The sequence below is a fragment of the Anser cygnoides genome, chromosome 3, assembly GCF_040182565.1.
Source record: "Anser cygnoides isolate HZ-2024a breed goose chromosome 3, Taihu_goose_T2T_genome, whole genome shotgun sequence".
NCBI lineage: Eukaryota > Metazoa > Chordata > Aves > Anseriformes > Anatidae > Anser > Anser cygnoides.
The window spans coordinates 46099715-46125021 of record NC_089875.1 but is presented as its reverse complement, the minus strand read 5'-3'; the positions used below and the strand labels follow the sequence as shown (position 1 = coordinate 46125021).

At 36.6% G+C, this 25307-nt stretch overlaps 1 protein-coding gene across 7 annotated transcripts in view; it reads left to right on the top strand.

Annotated features, from left to right (window-relative positions):
- The window catches only part of SMOC2 (SPARC related modular calcium binding 2), a 146493-nt gene that overhangs the window by 99488 nt on the left and 21698 nt on the right, over positions 1-25307 (top strand). For all 7 annotated transcript variants that reach the window (XM_066994084.1, XM_066994083.1, XM_066994082.1 and 4 more), the window contains exons 8-9: positions 3403-3589; positions 8805-8887. In XM_066994084.1, coding sequence (XP_066850185.1) covers positions 3403-3589; positions 8805-8887 — 270 coding nt within the window. The remainder of the gene's footprint in view (positions 1-3402; positions 3590-8804; positions 8888-25307) is intronic.

Here is a 25307-nt window from a genome sequence, read left to right as displayed (position 1 = left end):
AGTTAATGACATTTATCACTGGTTCTCCTGGGAAATGAATGTTTGTTGACTATGACTCTTCTGACATTACAAAGGCAATTATTTGCAACAGTATGGTAGCTCTGTGATAAGAGCTCTTAGCCATCACAAGGCTACAGTTGAATCTTTCCAGTGCTCCTGTTGTAAATAATAGAAAGAAAAGTTTGAAAGGGAATGAATGGTTCCTTAGAGAGGAAATTACACAAAGGACTAATGTTCTGTTTCTGGAAAAAGCAAGCAGAATTATAGGTAAACACAGTTTTGCAGTACTTTATATAAGAACAGTATTCTCATCATGAAAACAAACAGGGAAATAGTAGTGGTGGCACAAATGGTTGTGTTAAAAGTATACAAAAATATTAAATCTGAGGAAATAACTTTCTTGATCAGTCAGTAAACAGATTGCCTGATAGCTGACCTGAACATTGTTTGCCTTTGTGTAAGGAAGAGAAATAACAAACTATTATGCACTTTTGATGAATAAAATGAACAAACTGGATTTAGCAGATTTGTCATTTGGCACATACAGAACTGACAGGCCTACTGTCCATCACACTAATTTATATTATTTCCAGTTTGCCTGTTATAATCTACCTTTTTTCTGGTTTATTTTTTCTGAAAAATAATTTAGGACTACTGATAAATTCCTCTTCTTGGTATGATTTTCCATCTATAGGAGAAGGGTAAGAAACTAAATGTTGTAAGAAGGGGAAGTCCTTCCTGGAAATACCATAGCTTCCTCTATATGTTTTTTGGTCTTGAATGTGTGTGCTGTTGCTTCTCTTCAAAGGCATATTTTTTCATCACTAGAGTCTTCCAAATTAAAAGGCATTTCCCTTAGCATTTGGTATGAATCCTGCCTTTTTGTCTATTATTTCCAAGATTTCTGCCATAAAGGACATTCCTTTTTAATCTTAGAACTTTCATTTCAGTTACTGTCACTGTCCCTCTTAAAGCCAAAAAGCCACTTTCGCAACCTGCCTCTGAAATCTGTCCCATATTACCGTGTCTCTCTACCTTCGAGACTTAGAATCAGAGAAACAACCAGAAAAAAAAAAGACTTCATGCTTCTATTTTAGTGCTAAAATTCTAGCTTGAGCAGTAGCTTCTTGAAAACTCTCCTTGGGAAGTCAGTCAGGAGCATAAAGTCCATTTATCTAGGTCTGTAACACCTGCTACTGAATCACCACAAAGCAGGTTTGTCGCAGTGGCCCATGACTCCAGTGGTTTTGAATCAGCAATCCTTTTCTGGTTGTTTCAATCAGTAGAAACTGGAGTTGCCCATAAATTAGGTGGTATTGTGCATACTTACAGCTGAAACTGTCCTTATCTGCTTTTGCACTGGGAATTCTCCATCACACTGTCTCTGTGCTTTCTGTTACACTTTATCTGGATGATCTGCCTATGTAGTCTCCAAATTTTTTAAACAAATCTCAGAGGGTGAAAATCACAGATTTCTAGGTTGGAAGAGACCTCAAGATCATCGAGTCCAACCTCCGAATGTATTTTTCCTGTGGGTTAGCAAGAACTAATAAGAATATATGTACATCTGCCAGATTCTGTTGCTAGTTTCCAAAGATGTAAAATGAGAAAAGGTCACAGGAGCTGATGGGATGATACCAAGGTTTATCAGTGTAAATGAGAAAAGAATTTACTGGATTTTAAAGAGGAGTAATGATTTCCTCCTCCCTCTCACCACAGCTGTTTCACTTTTTTTGCTCCCTTTTGCTTGATTATATACAAAATATAAAAAGTTATCAACCAAGATAAAAGTTATGTGCTTTCCAGGGTTGTTCTGCTTTGTAAGTCAATAATAATCATAATCCAGATTTACTGAGGAAATGATTTATTTTGGCTACTCTAACAGGATGTTGGTGATGGATTTCCAATTTGTGACACTATAGCTATTTCTGTGAAGGTTTTAACATGTAAATAATTAACTATTTGCCTTTAATAAAGGATCTTTTCTCTCCTCACTATACTGATTCTTTAATTACAGTTTATTATGTAAACACTAGTGTTTTGAGATCTATTCAATCTCTCATTATGTCCAGGGGTAGACAAAGACAAACCATGCAAATTTTATCAATTTGTCTGGCTGTCCTGCCATATGAAACAAAATAATAATAAAATATCAACTAAAGAACTAACTAACTAACTAAATAATTCAGTGTCTTGTAATCAAGTTAGCTTGTTTTTTAAACTTTTAACTTACATTTTTACATATATTGGAATAAAATACAATATTGTGGAAACAAGGCTATTGCACAGATGCAGTCATGCGCTGTTTAAAATATGAAGGTGATTAACTTCCGTCTTCTTTTCCACTGCATCAGAAGTCTTACTGTATTTGCTCATCCACATCTGCAAGAAGCTGGTTTTAACTGAACAGATTTTCTTATTTATTGAAATTCCAGCAACTTGAGATTTTCCTGTCATTCATGTGTTTGTTTGTAGAGAGGTTATTGTTATGGACATTTTAGTTTTTCAAATATTTAAATTTTTTTCACTAGAGTAATTTGGAATTATACAAAAGCTGTTTTATTAACCGTCTAAATTTCACATGATAGGAGACTGAATTTAAAAATCTGGGAGAAAGAACGGCTTGAGTAAATAGTCTATCACCTAATTTATTATCTCCTACAGTGCCACATATACCAGCTTAAGTGATCAAAATTCATCAGCAGAGGTGTTTTACTGATTGATGTGAAATGACTTGCACTCTCAGTTCCTGGGGCTTCTGCTCTTTGCCTCCTGGTTCAGTTTCATGTAAAGGCCAGGAACATCTATACATATGTGCTTTTCCCGCATTCAGAAGAGATCTGAGACATACTGTTAAGGCAGAGATAAAAATGTATTACTTTTTCTTTGGGTTGTTTGGCCTCCAGAGCAAATAATATATTATCAATACCAGAAACGCCAGGAAAGGAAGTGGAAGAATTTTCACTATATTAATATGTTGTTCCAAAATATAAAGAAAATAAACATTTAGATGAATATCTAGATGAATAATTCATATATAAGGAATCCTAAGAAGTTGGGTTTTTACTGTTCCCTCTGAAAAGAATCAGTGTTTAGGAACTGTGGAGTGGGGGAGAATTTTTTAAGATGGCAGAGAAAGTACTTGGTTATTCACAGATTATATCCAGTGTAGGAGTTGGGGTGTCAGGATAGTCTTATGACCGTATTATGAAGCAGGTGCATGAAAAGCAAACTAAAAGTCCTAAAAGTATACAGCATAAACCAACTTGGGCTATCTCAAGCCTCTTCAAATACATTCCTTATATAAATAAATAAAGTTATAAAAACTAAAAAACTGTTCAATATTTCCAGTAGGCCTTTTCCACATGGCTTATTTAGTATTTTTTCTTTTCCTTCCAAAAGCATCATCATGTGATCAAGAACTTCAGTCAGCTCTAGAGGAAGCTAAACAACCCCAGAAAGACAATGTGTTCATTCCAGAGTGTGCTCAGGGTGGCCTTTACAAACCAGTGCAGTGCCATCCTTCCACAGGCTACTGCTGGTGTGTTCTCGTGGATACAGGACGTCCCATCCCTGGTACATCAACAAGGTAAGGGAATGCATGTTCAGTGCTCGAACCTGCAGTGAGTAGATGCCTTAATATGAATGTACTAGCATGTAGTTTCCTATTGCTATTTGAATGATATCATGTAGATTTATTCCACTATAAAGATTGAAGTGAAATAATTCTAAGATCCATTGGCCATAAGTCCAGATGGCCAAAGACTGATACACTGCAATGCCATGGGCAGTATGCTCCCCAGATCCTTTATTTTATATTTTTACTTTCCATTCTTTCTATTTTATGCTGGGAAGCCAAGATTTGAAGCAGATAATGAATCAGACCAGAGGAAACCTCACACCCCTTAGCCTGAACATGGAAGAACCAAGTAAGATGGTTTATGACAGGAACCACATCCAGCCTCAGAAATGTTCAGTTATTTTTCCAGAAACCTCCTCAACTATTTCATATGACTCGCTTTGATGGAACAATTGCCTGGGAACCCATAGAGAGGAAATATCATTTTAGTGCGTTATTAATAGAAGCTTGGAGTTCAGTCATGTCGGCTGAGGCGGATGCATGGTAAAGCATTGTGAGCCACATAGAGCAGATGTAGGCAAGGCAAATATCAGATTCCAAAGGATGTTATTTAGGCTGGTTATTGAGGTTTGGCCCTTGTAGGAATGTTATAGAAGCTCATACAAAGTTGGCGGGCAGTACGGGTATCTTGATGCAATCACAAATCTTTTCAAGCTTAAGTAAAAAACATTTTTGATCATTTGCCTAATATTTATGAAAACTATTTTAAGCCACTTGCTGAAATTTATTATATTCTTGGGAAGCAGCTTTCACATATTCTTCAAGTGCTGATTTACTGATAGCTGTTTATACCATAGTCTATACCAATTACAGTACTAGATGAAATGAGCATAAAGTAGTTACCAGTGACCTACTGTTTCTGGCAAGCTGAGATTGATAAGTTGTCAAAATTAAATATTATAAATTTGGTCCAGAAAGTCTACGATAAGTACAGAGATTCCAGAGGTTCATTTCTACTCTTCCTCTGTTCTCCAGTCCTACATTTGTTTACTGTTTCTTGTTTTTAGTGATTCTTCTTTGAACTATAATTTAGATCATTTTACGGAGCCTTAGTTCTCATTCTTTGAGTTGAGTTCAGCATCCTTTTGTGCTGGTGAAGTAATAGGACTTCTGCTAATATTTTTGCAGTTCTTAGGAGTGTCCATTTCATCTTGTCCTTTCACTGGAGATCATTGTGAAGAGTCTGATTCAGGCTTCTTTATTTTCCCCACATCAAATTTTGTTACACATTGGTAAGATCTTCGCTGAGCCTTCTCTTCTCCAGGTTAAGCAGTCTCTAAACAGGCTCACTCAGACTCTCCACTCTCCTTCTTGTGTAAAATGCTCCAGTCTCGATCATTTTCATTGTCCTTTCCTGGACTCATGCCAGTATGTCTGTCTCTCTTGTCTGGAGGTCCCAGATCTGGATCCAGCACTCCAGATGTGGTTCACCAATGGTGAGTAGAAGGGAAAGGTCACCTCACTTGGCTTGCTGGATGCATACTTGATGATCCCTGGGGGTCCCTTCCAACTCAGATATTCTATGATTCTGGAACTACACAGTAACTCAGCTGAGGGAGAAGAGGTGGCAGAGATTCTTTCACTGTGCTGCCTATCTTCAAAGTTAGAACACTGGCAAGTTGGATTCAATCTCATGATTTAGACACAAATCTTTTTGCTTGATGAATGCTCTGCCTGATGGCTTATACTGAAAATATCAGCTGATGTGGCCTTGATCATTTCTAATTTGTTCAGCTTTGCCAGATTTATGGGAAGTCCTCAATGGAGAGTTTATGAAGTTCTGAGCACAAGTGCTGAGTTACATGGGTAACCAGAGTGCTTAATTTTAGGAGTTTTATACTAAAAGAATGTGTGGTAAATTTTGTCTTCTACAGTCCTGGTATACAAGCAGGTGGGATTCCTGTCTGGAGTTTAAGAGGAGTGTCTAGATCTCATTTCTAGGCAAGATCTATGTGGGCTGGAATCCCATTAATTATTTTTTATTTAAAAGTTCCTTTCAATATATCTGTATTGATAAAATTAAACTTTCTCCCCTAGCAGGGGGAAATAGGGATCAGAATATGATGAAAAAGAAGCAGTTATCTTTTCTTTAATTTGTATAAAATAGAAAAGATGAACATGTGAGTCTTTCCTAGTTTAAAGTCTCAGGGGCTCATGCAAAGTGGTGTATGCTATCTTCCAGCTTCCCATTGCAAAAAATAAATTAGATGAGTAGCTATTAAAACTCTACTGCAGGATCTGATAGTACTCATGGTGGAAAGATGGATGCATTGCATCCTGGAATCTTTGTTCTGCAAATCTGGATTGAATCACTAGGGGACAACAATGAAAGAATGCACAGATCAGGGAAGCTCTTGCCAGAACAGCTTGGCATTTTGCATGTTGTTTGTTTTGAAAACATTCATGAGGATGAAATTTGTCATATAATCAGACTATGAATACCACAATAAAAAGTAGTCCTGTTAAATTAGACCCACAAAATGAAGGGAAGTTATTAATACTCATTGACCTTCTAATGCCCTGTGATGTGAGGTGAACATAAATAACTTGTCAATGAAGATATTCAATAGAAAAATAATAATTCTAGAGTTAAAATAAAGATATGTGAATGAGGAACCATTCTAGGACATGTAAAACTGTAAAACTCAAAAGAAATAGGTGATGATATAGTATAAAGCTGGATTTTATGAATGTCTAGAGGGAATATCCATTTGACTAAAAGGAATACATGCAAAGGATACAAACAACTGTTTTCCTGAAAGTTGTACCAGTAGGATCTCTACCAGCTTGCTCCGAATACTTTCTGGACATCATACCATGACCCTCAGCCCTTTAACTCAACAGGGTCCTGAGTCTCTGTTCTCACCTGTGACTTTTGAGCAACTAGGATCATAGGCAGAATAATTGTCAATCAACTTGCACAAGATTCTCTAGACTTAAAAAAAAAAAAAAAGAAAAAAAAAAAAAAGTAAATCAGCTACTTTATGAGGTTGCCCACACTGTGGAAATTTCCTGCAAAACCCTTGATTGTCTGCTACTATGCATGCCTCAGTAAATCTCAGTGCTTCCAAGCAGACTGGTCAGAGGTATAAAGCAGCTGTCATAAGCCCTTGCTGACTCTAGATGCACACTTGGTGCTAGGGAGTTTTTGCCTTTTAAAATTCTAAAGAGGACCATCGTACGTCTTGACTACATTATTTTTACCTGACAGTGCTCCATTCTGATACTCAATCTCTTTCCCATTCTTTCCCAATGAAAACTGAGTCAAGTGTGTTTTTCTTATCAGTTCTTAGTGTGGCTGTGTCTGCATGGCAAATTTCTGATGATTTCACTTTGTCTTTCTTCAGTTGCTTCAAAGAACTAAAAGTGTACTTTTTATGTTACTGCACTTTAGCAGGTATTGGGATTTAATAGATTTATTTTATATATGGTGAGCTACATCTGTATCTAAAAAAATAGAAGCTGAAATAGTAGAAGAGGAGAGATGAAATAAAGTGTAGGCATGGAGCAGTAATAACGGAAGAGGACAAGGGGAATGCAGAGTCAGGTATCAGATTAATCAGGGACCAGGCCAGTTGCCAGATACTGCATTAGTGAGTATTGCTCAGAGATTTCCCTTTCACTCTTTTCTTGGCTGATTGAAGTGGTCATCCATCAGGTATCTAAATCCCAACCATGCTAACAAAGCAGCTTCTATTTCCACTGTTCTTTATGGAAAGAAAAGTGTCTGTAGCTCTCTCATGTTTGTGAAACACTGTGCCTTCTTGCAGCAGCTAAAATTAGTTGGAGCAGTGGGCAGTTTCATCAGATGAAGTGGAAAAAAATTAAGCATTCAAAGAAAAAAAAAAAGATAAGTTTTCTTTTCATTCTGACTGGTAATTAAAATCTGAACACTTCTGTATTGTTTGTAGGGGCAGTCTGGTCTAACCCCAAGACATAACCACCATCTAATACTTTTAAAAACAATATTTTGTTCAAAAAAATCACATTAGTATATTTTGATTAGACATTTTAGTATGCCTCTCAGTAAATATGATTTTGGGGAATCTAGAATAGGAGCATTTCAAAGATGACAAGTTACATAAAATATGAAAGAACCTAGATTCAATTAATAGGTATGTATATGCACATGGATATATGTGGACACAAATCATATTACTGTGTTTAACTTAGGCCTGAAATTTCTCTAAAATGCTGTACATTAAATTCTGCACCTTCAAGCTACTGAGGAGAATGAGAAAATAACATCTCTCAGATTGTGTTAAACTGAGTGAAAAACTACCATGCAATAATAATGGGATTCTAAGAAACAGAAAAACTCAGCAGTAGATGTTCCCATGCCTCCCAGTCTTGCAAGAATGATATTGCAAGTGATGTTCAGTTAGTAATATTTTTTGAAGGAACAAATATCATAGGGTTTCTTGCTACAGGCTAACAATTTGACTTTAAGTAAACATCATGGAAAGAACAGAGGAACCAGAATACTCATGTAGCAGGTGAAGAATCAGTCTTCTCCACAACCCATTTCAAACTATTTCAGCCCAATTCACATCCTTCCAGAATCCCTATCAGTTTTTTCCTCTTGTTTGAAATGTTAGCTGTTCATGGGTAGCCCTTCTTACTTAAACTAACATTTGCTTTGGAGAGGATACAGAGGTAAATGCATTTAGTGCTGCAGTATTAACTAACTACAGTACCTGCCTTGCTGTGGTTTTGAAGTTGCTTTTGTGGTGTTTTACATTCACAGAATGAATAGTGTGTCAGATGCCAAAATTTGTTATGCTGCTTATAGCATTTTTGATCTTGCAGGTGGGAGGAGAGACTCATCTTTACTATTATTATATTTTTATTATGTATTATTTTATGGCAATCCCTCCCCAGTTTTCTCCTTCCTCAGTTTTCCTCCCCGTAAAATAGACTTTGGAATAGATAATAATTACTCAGTTTGGTATCAACCATAGGAAAATAAACATGCCCTGGCTTCCTTGAGGGAAGTGGAAAACAGGTAAATAAATTTGCATTGCCTCTTCTGAATAAGAAATCAGTTTCTTCCTTGAAAAAAAAGAAGGCACAAGTTTATTTTGAACTACAAAATTGGAAATAAATTAATTCTTAATTAAGTTAACTATGGCTGGTTTTTATTCTCTCCCTGTTTCTTCTTTAGGTATGAACAACCTAAGTGTGATAACAGTGCCAGAGCTAACCCAACCAAAACGAAGGATTTGTACAAAGGACGCCAGCTTCAAGGTCAGTGAAATACATATATTTGATTTCATGCATTCCAGTGCTTTGTTTTGTCACTGCAATAACATATAAAGCAATTCCTTATCTTGTATCTAAACAGTTTATCTTTTAGATATTGCTACATTGAATTGCCACTGACTGAGGGTTTTGGCTTTGGAATGGTGTGTGTAAATATGGGTCTTAGGATGTTGTCAGAGAAAGTAAGGCTAATTTTTTCAGTGGTTAAAAGGCAGTCACAGCTACTGGCGTTATTTCTTACGGTTGTCATACCAGAGAACTCAGCAAAATCCTTCAGAAATCAGCCTTTATCTTCAGATCTATGTAAAAAATGTATCCACTTGCAGTTTTCCAAGACCTAACCCTTAAATTTACTTCAGAAAAAATATTATTTTATTCTTCTCTGTTGTAGGAACACAATTTATCGATTAGATGATTTTTTTTTCCGACCTTTTATGACTGTGGGAGACCTTATTTCTGGGTAGCTGAGCTATATAGAAGTCAGTAGATTTGATTCTTTTTTGAACTGGTCTTTTAAGGCATATGAATGAGGTTTAGTAGGTTTTAGTGATATTGCACGTTATGAGAAAATTATGAATCACTGTCAGCTATTGTAATGAATTGGAAACAAGCAAATGATTTCAGCAGATTGTATGTGTCATGAGAAATATTTTAGTTTAGCCACCCAGAGAAATGTCTAGGCAATAATTCTGAACTAAACATGTCCACTAGTGTTGAAATTCATCTTGAATGAAGCAGACATTAATGTTTTCTGTCATGAAACAAATGTAATTACAAGGGATAATATGAAAAGAAGTAAGAAATGTGAAAGATGTGTTATTATACCATATATAGTTATATGTTGTGTTCTATGTAGAAATAAGTCAGTCATAGCATTAGCCATAAGCCATCCCATTGCTGTCAATTTAAAAATGGCAAGCATGACCCAAAAACATAGCTATCTAGGCATGGTGGGACATACAGACAGGAACAGGACTGTCTAGATAGACAAGGAAATATTCATGCAATTTTAGACACACTATTATTTTCTGGATTTTATCTAGAACCATGGGATTTTCTTGATTTTATCTAGAACAAAGCATTTGCTTTTTTTTAGATAAACAAGACAAGGTCAGGAGGTGGTATTGTTCCTCTGAGACCATGAGGAAGACAAACAGAACTGTTTTGCTCAGTGACAACTTTGCACAAGAACAAATAGGTACAAACTACACTGAACATATGTCACCTGGAAATTGTAAAGTGTTTTCCAATGATTAGAGCAGTGAGGCAAGTCTTCTAAAGGACAAGTAATGGGGCAGAAACTCTGGTTAGGTTTTAGGTAGCTCTTGATCAGTTTGAGAGAGACACTGGGAAGGAGAGTGGCATGGCTGAGATACTTGCTCTGCATTGTTTCTTATTGCTTAAAATACTGAATATATACGCGAAGAGATGAAAAGCTGCTTTACACTAAAAATTAACTTGGGAGAATGAATTTCACAGCTCTTTTCAAACTGTCTCAATTTCTTTTCATTTGCAAATAAGAGCCTGAACATGCTTGACGTGCAGTTGTGCTCTTTAGCTCCTCACAGAGTTCAGCGAGAGCCATGTGTGCCACATAAATCCTCAGATACGTGAAATCTAATGGTAAAAACACCTCTGTTGACAGTCAGATTGATGATCTTTATCCACCATTTCATCAGCCAATACTTGCTTACTGAAATTACTTACTGCTGTTGTAACATCAGAGAAGTTAGCAGGTATTTCAGGGATAATTTGGGATGTATTTTACAGTCCTAACTCCATGAAACCCAATGCAAAGCTGACCACTAATTTCTGTGGAAATAAGATCAGGCCTTTCTTCCTATGTACTCTAGTAATCTCCAACAATTTCTGTCAAAACAGTACTTGCATAGTTATAGGCTAGTATAGTTACTTGATTTAATGTGTGCTTTTATCTGAGTGAAAAGAACATAGACTCAGAAGAGGGTATAACAGAGTGAAAACTCAAGAAACAAGTTTGGCACTTAGTTCTGTAAAAAATATCACTTGCTGGTCACATCTACCTTTTCAAAAAAAAATAATACTGAAAAAGCATTTGATTTTATTTGATTCTTAGAGGCAGGATGGGAAAGTGAAGAGTTTCTAGTTTTAAAACACCTACTTATCCAAACCAGTAGTGCTTTTAAGCAGTACAGTAATAAAGATTTAACCCGAGTCAGGGTGCTTTACCGAGGAAGCAATTAACAAGAACTTTCCATGCTGTAAGCTCCTTCCTGATCATTTCATTTTTGTTAAGTTAGGCAATGGTCTTTTGATTATCTCTTTCCACTTACAGTATTTTGCACTATGTGAGCTTTAGTCCAATAAACCTTTGCAGCAGTGTGAGCTAATAGATATCATAAATTTTATCTATGACACTGATTTTATCTCCAAAGTGTATATTGCTTACCCTCAAATAACCTTTGGCTTCCAAATGCTTTATATTAATTTAAAATAAGGCAAATACCAAAATTTCCTAACATTTCCTAAATAGTTAGGAGCTATCTAGAAAAACCTCCTTCTACACTGCAGCAGCATGAAGTACATACCTATAGAAGTAATGGAAGGAGGAGCTTGCTTCACAGTTGCAGCTGTGTTAGAGGTTTTTATTGTTCTTTCACTCTCTTAAGGTTTTCTCTTTTCTCTCTCTCAGCTAGTCTATTAAATACTCAAGATGTCATCACTCACTTGACAAATTTCTCTCTTATCATCATAAAATGCAAACACTACATTAAGTAAAAATAAATTGAGTTTACCTTAGGTAGTTATTTTGAAAAGAGGACGTGGAAAGACGATCTTGCACAGATATAGCTAGTTGTTAACAAGTAACAGGTAAAATCATACTAATGGCTGAAGCAATTCCATTTTTTAATAGAAACGAACCACTGTTGCTCAAAGTTTCTTTACTGTAAGCAGTGTTGCAAAGGCATATTTGCATTTGTGTTGTCTAAATTTAAGTACAGCATGTAATTGTTGAGTGGTGCCAGGACTGAATAAAGTATGTAGGTTAACCGTGCACCGACTTTCAAGGAATAATACATCTTTGAAAGGATGGGTTTGTTTGATTTGCAGCTTATACCCACAAAAATGTAGTAGCCCTGGGTAAAACCACTGTGACTGCTTGCTGTGTAAAACTAGAAAGATTTTGAAACAATTACTTTATTAGTCTGAATGATCTTAAATAGGATAAGATACACTGATACATCCTCAGGTGGATTAAATTGGCGTAGTTCTGCAGTTACACTAATTTATACCACCTGAAAACTTGAACTTACTACATGTTAAGCCAAATATTTTTAGGAAAAATTTGCAAATAAAACACAATGCAGTTTTTTGCAAACACTGATACCTTGCTAAGGCAAAATTGCAGAATGTAATGACCCATTAGAATCCATGGCAAAATTCCTACTGATTTAAACTGAGCTGTGAGTATATCCTCACATCCTGAGGGTAATTTAATATAAAACATCTAACATTGAAGGCTAATCTAATGTTTTTTTAAGAATGATCCAAGCCACCTGTATCTGTAAGATTGGGCTGGAAGTTATATAATAATAATTCTTCCCATAAGATTTCTAGTATTTTTTTTTTTTAAGGCCAAAGAATCTTTCTGACGTTACTTGTGGTTTTAGTTCTGCTCAGAAACTAGTTATTCTGAGATAATGAAAATGAACCCAGAAAGGAGTACAGTGAAAGTTGCACACTGGACAAGTTTTTTTACTTTTCTCACAGTGATTCCAAACATTCCTATTTTGACCTTCTGTTCTCCACTGTGTTATACAGTAAAATGGAAGCTCGTGATGAGCTGACATATTCATCTGTAGTCTTGAATGCTTTATTTCAGACTTTTGAATGGCTGGTGTGTTAAACTGAAAATCAGTTTTCTGCAGAAGCTGGTTGAGAACATTTAAAAGGATATCGTGTGAAGGCTAGTTAAAGCTAAGTCTATAGGATGATGGAGTAAGATGTAGATGCTGCTGTGTTTTCACAAACTCGTATGTAGTAGTAGGTCAAATTCAGTGAAGCTGGAGAAATATCACTTCTTAGAACTGTATCTATACAGTCTGGGTTTGTAAGTGAAAGAGTTATATGTATTCTGTAGTTTTAATAGGTGAGAATAATCTCAGAAAAATATAAGTTTAGTGAAGTTGATGAATTTTTCAGAGCAAAAAATTCTAAATAATTTAAAATTGTACTTTAGGTCATCTGGTGTTTATTTAATTTCTCTGCTTAATTTAGTAACGTATTGTATTTGTTGGAGAGAAGATGTGGGATATTGCCAGAAAATAAGGAAAATCCTTATGCAAATTTCATGTAAAACTATCTGTGAGAAGACTTTCCCATGTGCATGGGGTGGTCTGTCCTAGGGAACACAAGGGGATTCCATATGCTGGGAGTTACATTTTATGTTACTATTTATTTCTAAATTATTAATAATATGTACAACATAAAAGTAATACATTGCTTAATCTAGTCATTCTATCACACTTTGAAATTCCTGGATCATGGTGAGCAGATGGCTTCCCTGTAGATTGGGTATTCCAAACTAAGGTCTGCCTCAGATTAGCAAGGTACACAACAAAATTAGGCAGAGGGAATTGAAGTCAGGCATTTAAACTCGTATCACTTAAAGTGTATTCTAGGTAACATATTTCAGTGTTTTCTTTACTGAGTGCCATGGACAGCATGTAGGTATATGGATGTTTCTGTACCCAGGAGTTTTGAAGCCCATACTTATGAGTAAGGTATGACTCTGCTCTGTCTTATGGTGGTGTAGGCTACAAAGGTGATGGCTCCTGACCATGACCAGTCTTTGCAGAAGGCAGTTCCTGATCACAGAGATACTTGTGAGGTCACTTAGGTTGTAAGAAGTGAAGTTCTCATACCTGCTAGCCCTCCTAGAGGGATCTTAGATCAGTGGTCTCCAAATTTAAATACATTATTAAAACATATACAAAAATAGAAATTAGAGAAGGATGAGATAAAGATGAAATAAACAAAATTTCAATTAAAAAAACTTATTAATGGTACTTTTTTTTTTTTTTTTCCTACACCCCAATGGATTCTTTTGCAAAGCCCCTGGGGAGTGCACACAGCATTCTGGAGACCACTGCCTTAGACAGTGGGTAATTTATGTGTTTATAAAGCCAGTCTTGCCTCTGTTTTAAGCAACCTGGAAGAAAGGGACATGTCTGTGTAAGGGAATAAGACATGATAGTGTAATGGGAGAGTGACAGACCACTCAGCTAATTTGCCTCAAGGGCAAATATTTTTCTTACTGGAAAAGTATGCATCAAATGCAAGAAAGATCTATTTTAAACTCCATTGTGTGTGAGGGCCAGAGAAACTTTGGATAATCATTATATAGTTATATAAGGATATATAGTTATAGTTTGGATAACCCTTAGTATAGTTATAGTGTATTGTTAGTTAACCTGGGAATTATTCTTGTTACCAAGACCTGACATTTGAAATGTAAGTGAAAAGTTTTGAAAAGTATTATGGGAAATGTGATTTTGCCAGCACAACATTCTTTAATTTGAAATACCGTTATCTTTTTGTGAACCAAAAATAAAGAAATCCAAATGACTAGAAGACATACTAGCTTGAGAGAGAGACACAATGTCAAGTTGGATTTTCAGTCTTAACTGGGTTTCTATGGTTTTGTGGCTTTATGTCAGACCATTAATTTTGTTTATCTTTCGTTTTGGTTTGTTTAAATTTCTTGTTTTCTTTAGTGCAGTATGTTTTTTAAAGTTCCTATAGTTGTGATACTTTCTATACGAAAGGATAATTTGGGAGGGCAAACTATAGATTGGAAATGACAGTGCTATATACACTGCAACTGTAATACAATCTACTACAATCTACTGACTTGGGCGAATGTGCAGACTCAGTAAGTCCATATACTAAAAGTCTTGAAAGCGTCATTTTTTATTAAAAAAAAAAAAAAAGTTCTTCACTTTTACATATTTTCTTTTCCTGAGATGCTGTTCTCAATTAACCCAGCTAGAATCCAGTGAAATGCATTGAAGTTGCATTGAAGTTTCTGTAGATTTCTACTGGTGAAATAATCTGAGCATTTCACTCTTATTTTTTCCTTCCTGGTAATTTTGCAGCTCTCCAAAAAGCCTCACTGCAGATGTTTCACATTAAATTTTTTGATCCTACAGCATTTCTGTAAAAAGATGAGTATTTGGGGGTTTTGATAGCACTAAGAAGTGTCTGAAAGGTTTCTGTTCTTAATAGTTGAAGTTTATTCAGTGGCACAAGGGTCCAAATTAACAAAATTGTCATCTTTGCTTAGCCTTTGTGAGCCAGATTTTGAATTCTCAAATTGGACAAAGTATGGATCACTTCCCTTCCTCCTTGCAACCCCAAACCAAAAAACTGCTTTACATCCAGGGCCTAAGGTCTGCTGATCACTGTGTTTGTACTCTGTTGATCTGTGGTTAAAGGCATGCTATGAATCTTAAGATTTTACTTAATTAAAGTGTCTTGATGCATGTCTCTTGTACAGTCAATCAATTTACTTATGAACAAGAAAAATCCCTTAAAACTCTTCGGTAAATACAGTTTTGTTGAATTCGCAGTGTTTTCTGGTTTCACAGCCTACTAGTGACTCAGTTCACAGCTATTGTTTTGTCCTATGGATCTTCATAAACTTAGTTTAATTTTGGCATTTAAACATTTGCTCCCAAAAATCTTGCATAAGAGCTATTTAACTCATATCATTTATTTCACATTCATGTGTTTGTTAAGAGAAAGGCAGTTTTTCTAACTGCTCAATTTTCTCCCTATTGTAATGGCTTTATTTACTGTTCCAATGGGATATTCAGCACTGACGCTGAACAGTTTATACTTTGTGGAGCAAAACTCATGATTTAAATTATGGCTGAATTGTGTGTGGATAATTACAGTTTGCTTTTGGTTGTTGGCTCTGCATCTTCTTTTTCCAAAGTTAAAGAGAATTAATCGGAAATGCTCAAACCACGATGATGCAAGACCCGCAGCCAAACAGCTATCATATAAAGTGACATACTTCAAAGGCATCGTTTAAAAAAAGAAAGTGATAGAGGCTTAAATTGCTTTTCCTTTTGAGATATGTTTCACTATACTGTTATAGTTACTCTGCCTCTGAGCTGAGCACCTCAGATTTTGAAAGGTACCAGACTGATTCCTGGCCAAAATGTTGAGGACCCACCACTGGTCTACCTAATCTTGCTTACTGTAGTTTCACATTGTTCTTTGCTTCCTCTGTGGAGTCTAGTTCTGGTACCGAGTAGAAAATAGTCTTATCTTACCACACATTCTTAGGTGTTTGAATGATTAAAAATTTGCTTGTCTTTAAAAGTATCAATTAAAAATTGAGTTTTTCTGATTATAATACGGATTATATACATACGCCTTCCTTCCCATGAGCTTCAAATTGTTAGGTCAGTTGGTATGTAACTTTCTCCACTGAGCTGTGATTTAAATAGATTATATTTTTATGATGTAACCAGCTTTTTGTCTGGATGAGCTAATATTTAAAATATCCCTTTCTGTTATTGGGTATTAAAGCTCTGGGTTGCCTAGTCTGAAGTCCATGAGTTAAAAAAAAATATATTTGAAGTTGCTGGCTGATTTGGATGAGTCTGTAGCTATCATGCTGAGCCCTTTACAGCCTCATTTATCAAGATATACTTGCCAAAAAGGTTCTATACTAAGACCTGCTTAGTTAAATGCTGTATCTATGATCAGGAATTGTTAATGAAAAGCCGGTGCAAACCTCCACAGTGGTGATGGCAGAACTGAGTAACCACATGGCAAGGATGAAGGTCTGCCTGGAGCCTGGCTGCTCCTGCAGTGAGGGTGGGAGAGGTGACGCTTAACTTGGAGATGCTGAGGGGTGCTGTAGGGCCAGCTCTGCTCCCATAATGCTGGGAAATGGCTACTTCCTCTTCCAAAGCAGTAGCCATGTCCTCTAAGGTATGGGGCTGTAGGAGGAAGCCCAGCTTCCTCCTGCAACTCAAGATAGCCTATGCTGTCTGGAGTGGCTGGATATCTTTCCAGTACCATAGGCTTCATATAGGTCAGTGACAGCTCGGTGAACGACCCTTTCCACATATCAAGGTCCATTATAGTTATCCTGTGCTGGAAGCCTGAGACAACATCTGTGGGGGATGCTCACCAGGCAAAGATGTGGTTGTCAAAGAGGAGATCTGAGTGACTGTAGAGCAGTAAGGTTCATACAACACCAGGGCACCTGATGGATGGGATGGGGTGTACAAAGCACAGACTGGTATTGCATGTGCTGACTGAGTACGGGTGCCCATGGTTTAACACAAAGAATTATTTAGCAATGACTAGTGGTGGCTTGGGGAGGACATTGGGCTAAGGCAGGACTTTTTAATGACTATGTGCATCTACTGGTCAGACCTCCTTGTGAAGAGGGAGTTCTGCAGTAATTAGTCCTGTATTTCCAGACACCACTGCAATAGCTTCAGAGCGGCAGAGCACAGAGGATTCTGTCTCTTTAACCTACAACAGTCTTCTTGGGCTTTTGGATTTAGTAACTTCAATATTATTACCCTATTGTTTGACTACATGATTATATTGTAGTCTCCCAGTAGGCAGCTTTGTTCCAGAGGAAAGAAGGCCTGTGAGTTATTTTTCTAGGCTCTGCAGATCACGTTTATTTCCTGTACACTCCCTTCTGTCCATCTCCCCATCCTGTCTTTAATTACCAATGGTCTGGTAACAGTTATTCACATTTCTTTATTCTTGCCTCAATTTGTATTTATTTCTTAACAAAAGAATATCTTCCCCCCAACTTAAAAAATATTAATAAACAAATATTAGTATATGGAAAAAAATTAAAAAACTCAAACACATAACTAAAGAGCAGCTTTAGCTTCCAGTTATGTGCGAGTTTGTCCAAAAAAATTACAGTGGAAACATTTGAGCTACCAGTAAAGTACCAGTGAAAGACACAGCTGTGTCACAGCTAGCAAAAGAGAAAACCTGGCTAATTAAAGGTGATGCTACTGGCTCAGCAATAGCATTTCATTCATTGCTGTATTTAATATTAACTTATAATTTAATGTTTATTTTAAAGGGCTATATTAGGACTAATAAACACTGACTTCATTCGCTTCTCAGCATTAAAAAAAATGCTGGAGGCTATGCCAAAGAATATAAATTCTGTCTCTCGCCTCACTTGTTGCTATGCTCCTTTTCCAGCCAAATCCCTTGTTAAGTACAGCGGCCTTGCCTGCTGTGCTGCTCTGTGCCACTGGGTCCTGCTTTCAGTGGGAGATGAGAAAGTCCCTGGAGCAGGACACCTCCAGGGGTCCCTCCAGAGAGGGAGAATGTTCTCCTGTGTTTGACTGGCTTCCTTGGGGGCTGTCACCCAACAGCTGTACAGTTGCAACATCTGGAAAAAAAAATCATGGTATTAACTCAGAGCTAATTTAGAGAGGGTTAATATTTTATTTGTCTTTTACTAAGAAATTTCTAACCACTCTATAAATCTCTGCTTACATTTAGCAGTTCTCTACCTTCACACAGTGTATTTTGCATGGATATCTCTGAACTGTTTATAGGGAGGAGCCCACCCATTAGCAAAAATCAGAACAGTGAATTTTATACCTAAAAGGAAATGTTATCTTGCAAGACAGTGAAAGTTTGGACAGACTTGGTAATGCCATAGTAGATTAGCCTCTAACAAGCAGATGTAATATACAGCCCTCCTGGACGAAACTCAGAATATAATACTAGTCAAACCACGCTCAGCAGACAGAGTAGGGAAATTTATCTTATCTTTGTGGTCATCACACCAAAGAGGGGAAAGAAACCCACACAGCATTCAATCTTTCCCATCAAGCAAATGGTCATTTTTATAATATCTAGAAGATTAGGGATTTTGAAATAAAAATATTCAATGAGTTCATATATATATAATATTATCTTATAATAGAATTATGTCTCGATGTCCCATTTGTATCTTTTTGTGGTTGTATGTCTTTCTGGAAATGCCAGTCTCCATTGACTGTAGAGGGAACATGTATAAGCAACATCAGTATTTGAATATACTTTGATAGTTTAAATTAAACAATGTAATTCCCACCTTACCTGAGCAGTTCATGAAAACGAACAGTTGTGTTATTCTCCAGTCAGATACAATTTGGCTTTGTCTGTACTGTGGTTGATAGTATTTAGCTAGGATTAAATCATGCTGCAACATTTCTTTCTCGTGCTGTTCCACCCTCAAGTACTTTTAGCACAGAAATAAGTTTAAAACATACTAGTAGGTTATAAGAGCACCTGTTTGAAAAACGACATTTTTTTTTTCTTTCAGGTATTCCTTTATCTCAGTTAACAGAAGTATTTGGAATTTTACCTACACTGTGGATATAGTGGGGTGGTAAGGGAGGGAGCAATGACTAATGGCCTCCTGAAACAAATTTAGTCTGATGGTCTTGAATTTCATTCTCCTTAAACTTGCACTTCATATAGACTGCTCAGACCTGCTTCCTGCTGACAAACTCCCAAGCTGCTGTGCATGGATAAATGCTCTGTACTCCAAGAGATTTCTGTTGACCGGTGATCAGGTGCTTAAAAGCACACAGTGTTTAGCCCTCCCTTGGGTAACAGAGATGCTCTGGAATCAAGGGCTGTGAGCCCTTTTTTTTCTACTGAACATTACATTAATTATTATTTTTTTATTTTTTTCCTTTTTCTAAAACCAAAGAGACAAAGAAGCAAATATATTTTTACAAAATATTTTGATGCAGCCATTCAAGTCTAATATCTGAAAGTGTAAACAGTGTATGTCAAACAGCTTTGTTTCTTTTAGCAAGGACTCGCAGAAAATATATCTGAGTCAAGTCAAGATAGTTCTTGCCTTTTAAAAGAAGTCCGTAATTTACAATGAAAATACCTCAGACCCTTTTAAAGCAGCTGCTTGTAAATACATGACTATAGATACTAAGGTATTGTCTGTGCCCTGTATAAAATCCTAGCACAACCAGAGTGAACCTTTGATCACATTGGAACCTGAAAGGGATTAAAATATTTGCCCTCATTAAACAAACTTTGACACTGTCTTCCTAAAGCTACTAAGCTTCAAGAAATGCATTAACAAAATCTTGATATAGTTTCTGGTACAGTGAAGACATGGAAGAGGTATCTCATAATAACTAGGGGCAACTGGATTGCAGTTCTTGGGTGAGGAGTAGAAAAAACAACACAGGAAGAGGGGAAGATTGATGTAGTAGAAGTTCAATGTTTTCTACCAGAATGCCTGCAGTTATCATCTTGCAATCTGACAGATGGCAGGAAAAAACTCATATGACTGAACGGAAAAAGTGAAAATCTTTTAGCCTGCCAGAGCTGTAATCATAATGGAAAATGACACCTGAACCTTATCATGACAGTGAGTAGGATCACATAATAAGACATTATTTCCTTTAAGAGGCATAGTATGGGCCTTCTCCTTTTCCATCTGATAGAGTATATACTGAATGAAAAAATGCTATTGATTTGTAAGGCTGTTCCCTGTAAAATGGATGTCTTGCACTGTCTTATTTTCATTTTTGGATACAAGTCCTCCTTGATTATCTGGCAGAAACAGCTCTCATGCTTGATCTGAAGATAGGGAGAAATAAATATTTTCATTTCTGAATGGATGTATATCTACAGCTATATTTTCAAGAAGGGATAGCAAAGGTCGGGCATTTATTCCTTGCATGTAGTCACTTGGAGAAGTGTTCCAGTTTTGAAACAAAATAAGTACTTAGTTCCCAGTGAGTTTGGTGGGATTTTCAGTTCCCAGAAACTTTTCAAATACCCTGTACTGATAATGAACCACCCTAGTAATTTTGTGTTTTGTATCAAACCATGACTTTCTGAAATCCAGGCAGAGTTATGAGGTTAGGGCTTGTGAAGTATTAAGCCAGTACAAGACTTCCCAGTTCCTAATGTTTTGTGTAATTTATAATGCAGATGTATAATACAGAAATGACATCAGTTTTGGCTTCTGAGTAATGATTGAAAGTGTCTAGCAATGAGTTTATCTCACTTGACAAGGAAAATGAACAAGATGAAGATAAAACTTTTGATACTCTGATCTCATATCAGTATGTATATTTTTTCTGAAGAAAATGTTTAGATTTTAGCCTGCTGCATAAATCTTTTTTGTTCACTTGCTTTTGAGGAAAAGGCTGTCTCCGACAAAGAGTATATTCAATGTTCGTGTTTTCTAGACACCAGCATGGCTTGCCTGGGAAGACCAGTGACAGTTTGTGAGAGGAAGTCCAACATACTACATAGAATAAAACAGTACATCAAATATCTAGTGATTACAAGATTTATTTAGGACAAATCTGCATGTTGCATGCACTCTGATGGAGATTATCCATGGACCTACCTAGGTCCTAATGGAAGAAGATTGCTTTGACGTTAACCCACCTGTCCAGAAAGAGTTTGTTGCTGATAGTCTTTCCCCTCGAAATATATCCTTGAAACTACCCGAAGTATCAGAATGGGACACTGAGAAAAAGCACACTTCATTCCTGTGACATAGACTAGAAATGAATTCATGAATGCTAACTCATGTCTTGAGCTTTCCTGACAGTGGAACTGGTCAGCAGTGTAAGGGACAAAATAAGTGTTGAATGTTGTCACCGAGGTTGACTTTACTTTAGAAAGCAAAATATCAAGCTTAAGCAGAGTTTGCAACTGAAGTTCAAAGGTTATGTCCTTCGAGTCATGTGAGAACAAAGACATGATTGACTATATGTGTTGTATCTTGGTAAGGAAGTGCTGCAAGCCTTCTCACAGCCACAGATAAAAGAAGGCATACCTGCCACTACTGATATGGAGAACCTGGGAACAGAAAAATGCTTGGGAAGTCTATGTGCTTAGTATAGTTAATTATTTGTATCACAGTATTTTATAGGGATGCCTTGTGCAGGGATCCCAGTGTTCTGGGCACTATACAAACAAAGAACAACAAAATGATCCCTGGAAATTTTACAGTCCAGCTGATTGCAAAGCCACTTGGACAATGGGTGGACAGATGCCATCAATGGAACAGGCAGTGAAAGTTCCTGCCAATTCCTCAAAGTGCTTCAGTCTGCCAACATGCGTCACCTCTATTTCACATTGACTCTGCTTAAGCCAGCTGGCTTTTCACCAGAGCCCTTTTTGCATCAGGTATTTAGACAGCAGAGAATGCATTTCGTTGGAATCAGTGAGGAGATGTAGAAGTTCATAACGATTACAATGTATACAAGACTGTCTCAGTGGTTTCATAACATATAATGTTATTGCTTGTGTTCTGTACAACTTGTAGGCTCCCACAACTGAGAGCCCTTGAGGAGGAAACAAAATTACTCCATACAAACATCTGGGAATTCTTTCAAAGAGTTCAGAATGCTTCACAAGATTCAGAAATTTGCTTCTCTATAGCTCAGCAGGAGTGCTACTGTTCATAGATTCCTGATGTTGGCATATGGTAGAAATCCGTGAATAATTTTGGGAAATAAATTATTCACGAATTTTGCCCTTTATGCTTGTGAAGTTCGTGAATTTGCTTGCTATCTAGAAATGTCTTCTGGTAAAAACTCTTGCTCTGTATGTCATCCACAAGCAATTCACTGTAAATATTCCTAAAATACAATTCATGGCCTGCCTAACCCTGATCCTGCAAACGCTTACTCACATTCTTGTTGTGATTAGTCCCATTAAAATCAAAGGAACCTTTACATGTGGTTGTAAAGTTAAGCCTAGCCATAAGAGTTTGTAGGATGAATGTTTAGGTTGGTTCCATAACCCTTGATATTCTACATGCTATGTAGTCTCTGATTGCAAAATGAGATGCAGGCACTTAGAACCTGTAGAAAGTTAGGATTTTTCAGTCCGTGGGTACCATTCTTATTCCCGAAGTGAAGATTCACAGAATCCACCCATACGAATCTGAATGTGAGTACATAATTCAGATTTGCTGATTAGTGATCCAACTTGAAATCAGCTTTGGAACACAGCAAAACAAATGCAACACAAAGGTTATTGAATCCAAATCATTTACAAATCAGAGTGAATATTCATAAACTTTTAAATGATTTATTCAGCACTATAGAACCTTCTACACTGTGAACTTTACAATGGTTAAAAACACCAATAAGCAAAGAGTTTGGAGGTTTTATGGCCACCCACAGTAACAATAGAAAATGTTTACTAGAGCTAGGCAGATTTATTGACAGAAAACAAAGCCTGAAGTTTGAAAAAAAAAAATTAGCTAACTCTGAAGAAAAAAAGCACCATTTAGGCATAGTTATTGAGTGGCACATTCACTTGTATATATAGCTGTATTATATGTATTATATAAGTGGTGGTGAAAAGAATATACTGCATTTTGTATTTAAGTGATAAATTGCATTTGGGATTCAGTTCTATGATCTCACTTGCCTTTTGCTGTTATTCCTATGAGTCTCTGAAAACAAACAAAAAACAACACCACAAACAAAAAAAAAACGCCACGTGGCTTGCACAGCATTTGTGAATGTGCACTGGGTTATAAAGTTTCTACTGGCATTTCTTTGGGGTGATGTGTGCTTGTAATTTCACCACTCCACAATAATGTGATTCTGATTTACACAGATTAAAAGCTTTTATACGATAGATTACATGGCCCTGTATTTAAAACTGTATTTACACTAACATGCACATGTACATACACACATTCTCTTACACCTCGCAACTCACCTTCCTATGAAAAGGTCTTAAACAAGTTCTACTTGTGCATAGATTGAAGTCAGCTCAATGAAGAGTTTTCTCATGTATTGAATTGAACTGATTTAAATCTAATTGAATTCTGTAAGCTGCATGCTATTTTTGCTGCTTGTCATTATTTGTTGTGAGGTACTTTAGAGAAACAAATTAAAATTTTATTTAGCATCATTCAAGTTAACTGTACTATTCAAATTTAAGAAATTAGTGGGTTTGCTACCAGGATTTTTTACTTTGCTAATTGTCATTTTATTAAGAATTAGAAAAACAAGTAGATGAATATAGTGCTAATAGTTCCTCTAACATTAGCTGATATCATCCAGGTGATTGTAAAGATATCTGCTTGAAAATAGCTTGTAATTGACTTAGTAAACAGTAGTTTATTGGTATGCTTGGCAGTTGCTATAAAGAAGCTTTTTTATTTTATTTAATATATAATATATAATACTATAGATCAAAATCTGCATCTAATTCCTGGCTTTGAATTGAAAACTGTAAAATTCTCACTGTGACCTGTTTGGCTAGTCAGGGTTTAAAGTGGAATAAATGACAGTGATAAACAAACTGAACAGAATATCTACCAATTCCTACAAAGAGCTCGATATGAAGTGGAGAACTCTGATATTTTCATTAGTATTTTTATTACTTTTTATTTCACAGAAGGGAAGAAATAAATGAGGTTCAGTAGCAAGGGTTGCCAGGTTTCCAGAAGTGCAAGTGTTACAATCCATGGATCTCTCATGAACCCTGACTTTTGCTGGAGAGTGGTGCTGGGACTTGGATTGTGGGTGTCATTCTCTTCTGCTCTCCAGAAGTCTGAATGGAGGTCATTCCTCCACTTCTGCTCCCCGCTTCAGAGTGGGGTGGCTCAGATGCCAGACTCTGGAGGGGCTACAGGGGATGAGGCCAGACTGATACCAGCCATCTGCACCCCTGTGCTGAGATGTGTTGGCTAGCTCCTTCAATGTGGCAGAGGCCAGCTTGCTCAGGCATGAGTCTGGGTTGGGGGAAAGATGTGCTGAATGAAATTTTTTTTTTTAAATCTTTTCCTGCTGTGAGACCTAGCAGGGGTTTTAAACTGTTCCTTTACCAGAAGTTAATTGTATGGGCCAGCCTATGTTTCCCAAAGGCACATGTATTTGCCTTCATTGTTTGCCTAAAGGTGGTGGTGTGACCCATTCCTTGTGGTGGATTTCGTCTTTGTGTCAGTGACCTTGACAGCTTCAGGTGATGTCAGGTTCACTACATATATGGTGTGATACCTTGGGTCTATCCACACTTCCCATTTATCAATGATTTCCAATCATTTTGGAGGTGTTAAGTGGTAGTTTACCATATACAGCTGTTGAAATGGCTGATTGGGCCACACTTTTTTTTTTTTTTTTTTTTTTTGTATTAGCTTTTCATACTTATCTTCCAGATTTCTCATGCAGACCTATTACCAAGCTGGAGTCTACTTTAGGATGGGAGAAAATTTAACTTTCCAGCCCTTACAACTGTAACTGTCTTGACATCTTTTCTCATAAAAAGGCAGGAAGATTGCTTCTGAAAAAATATGGTTGATGTATCTTATGCTGTATATATTTCAAAGGACTACTTTCTGTATACAATA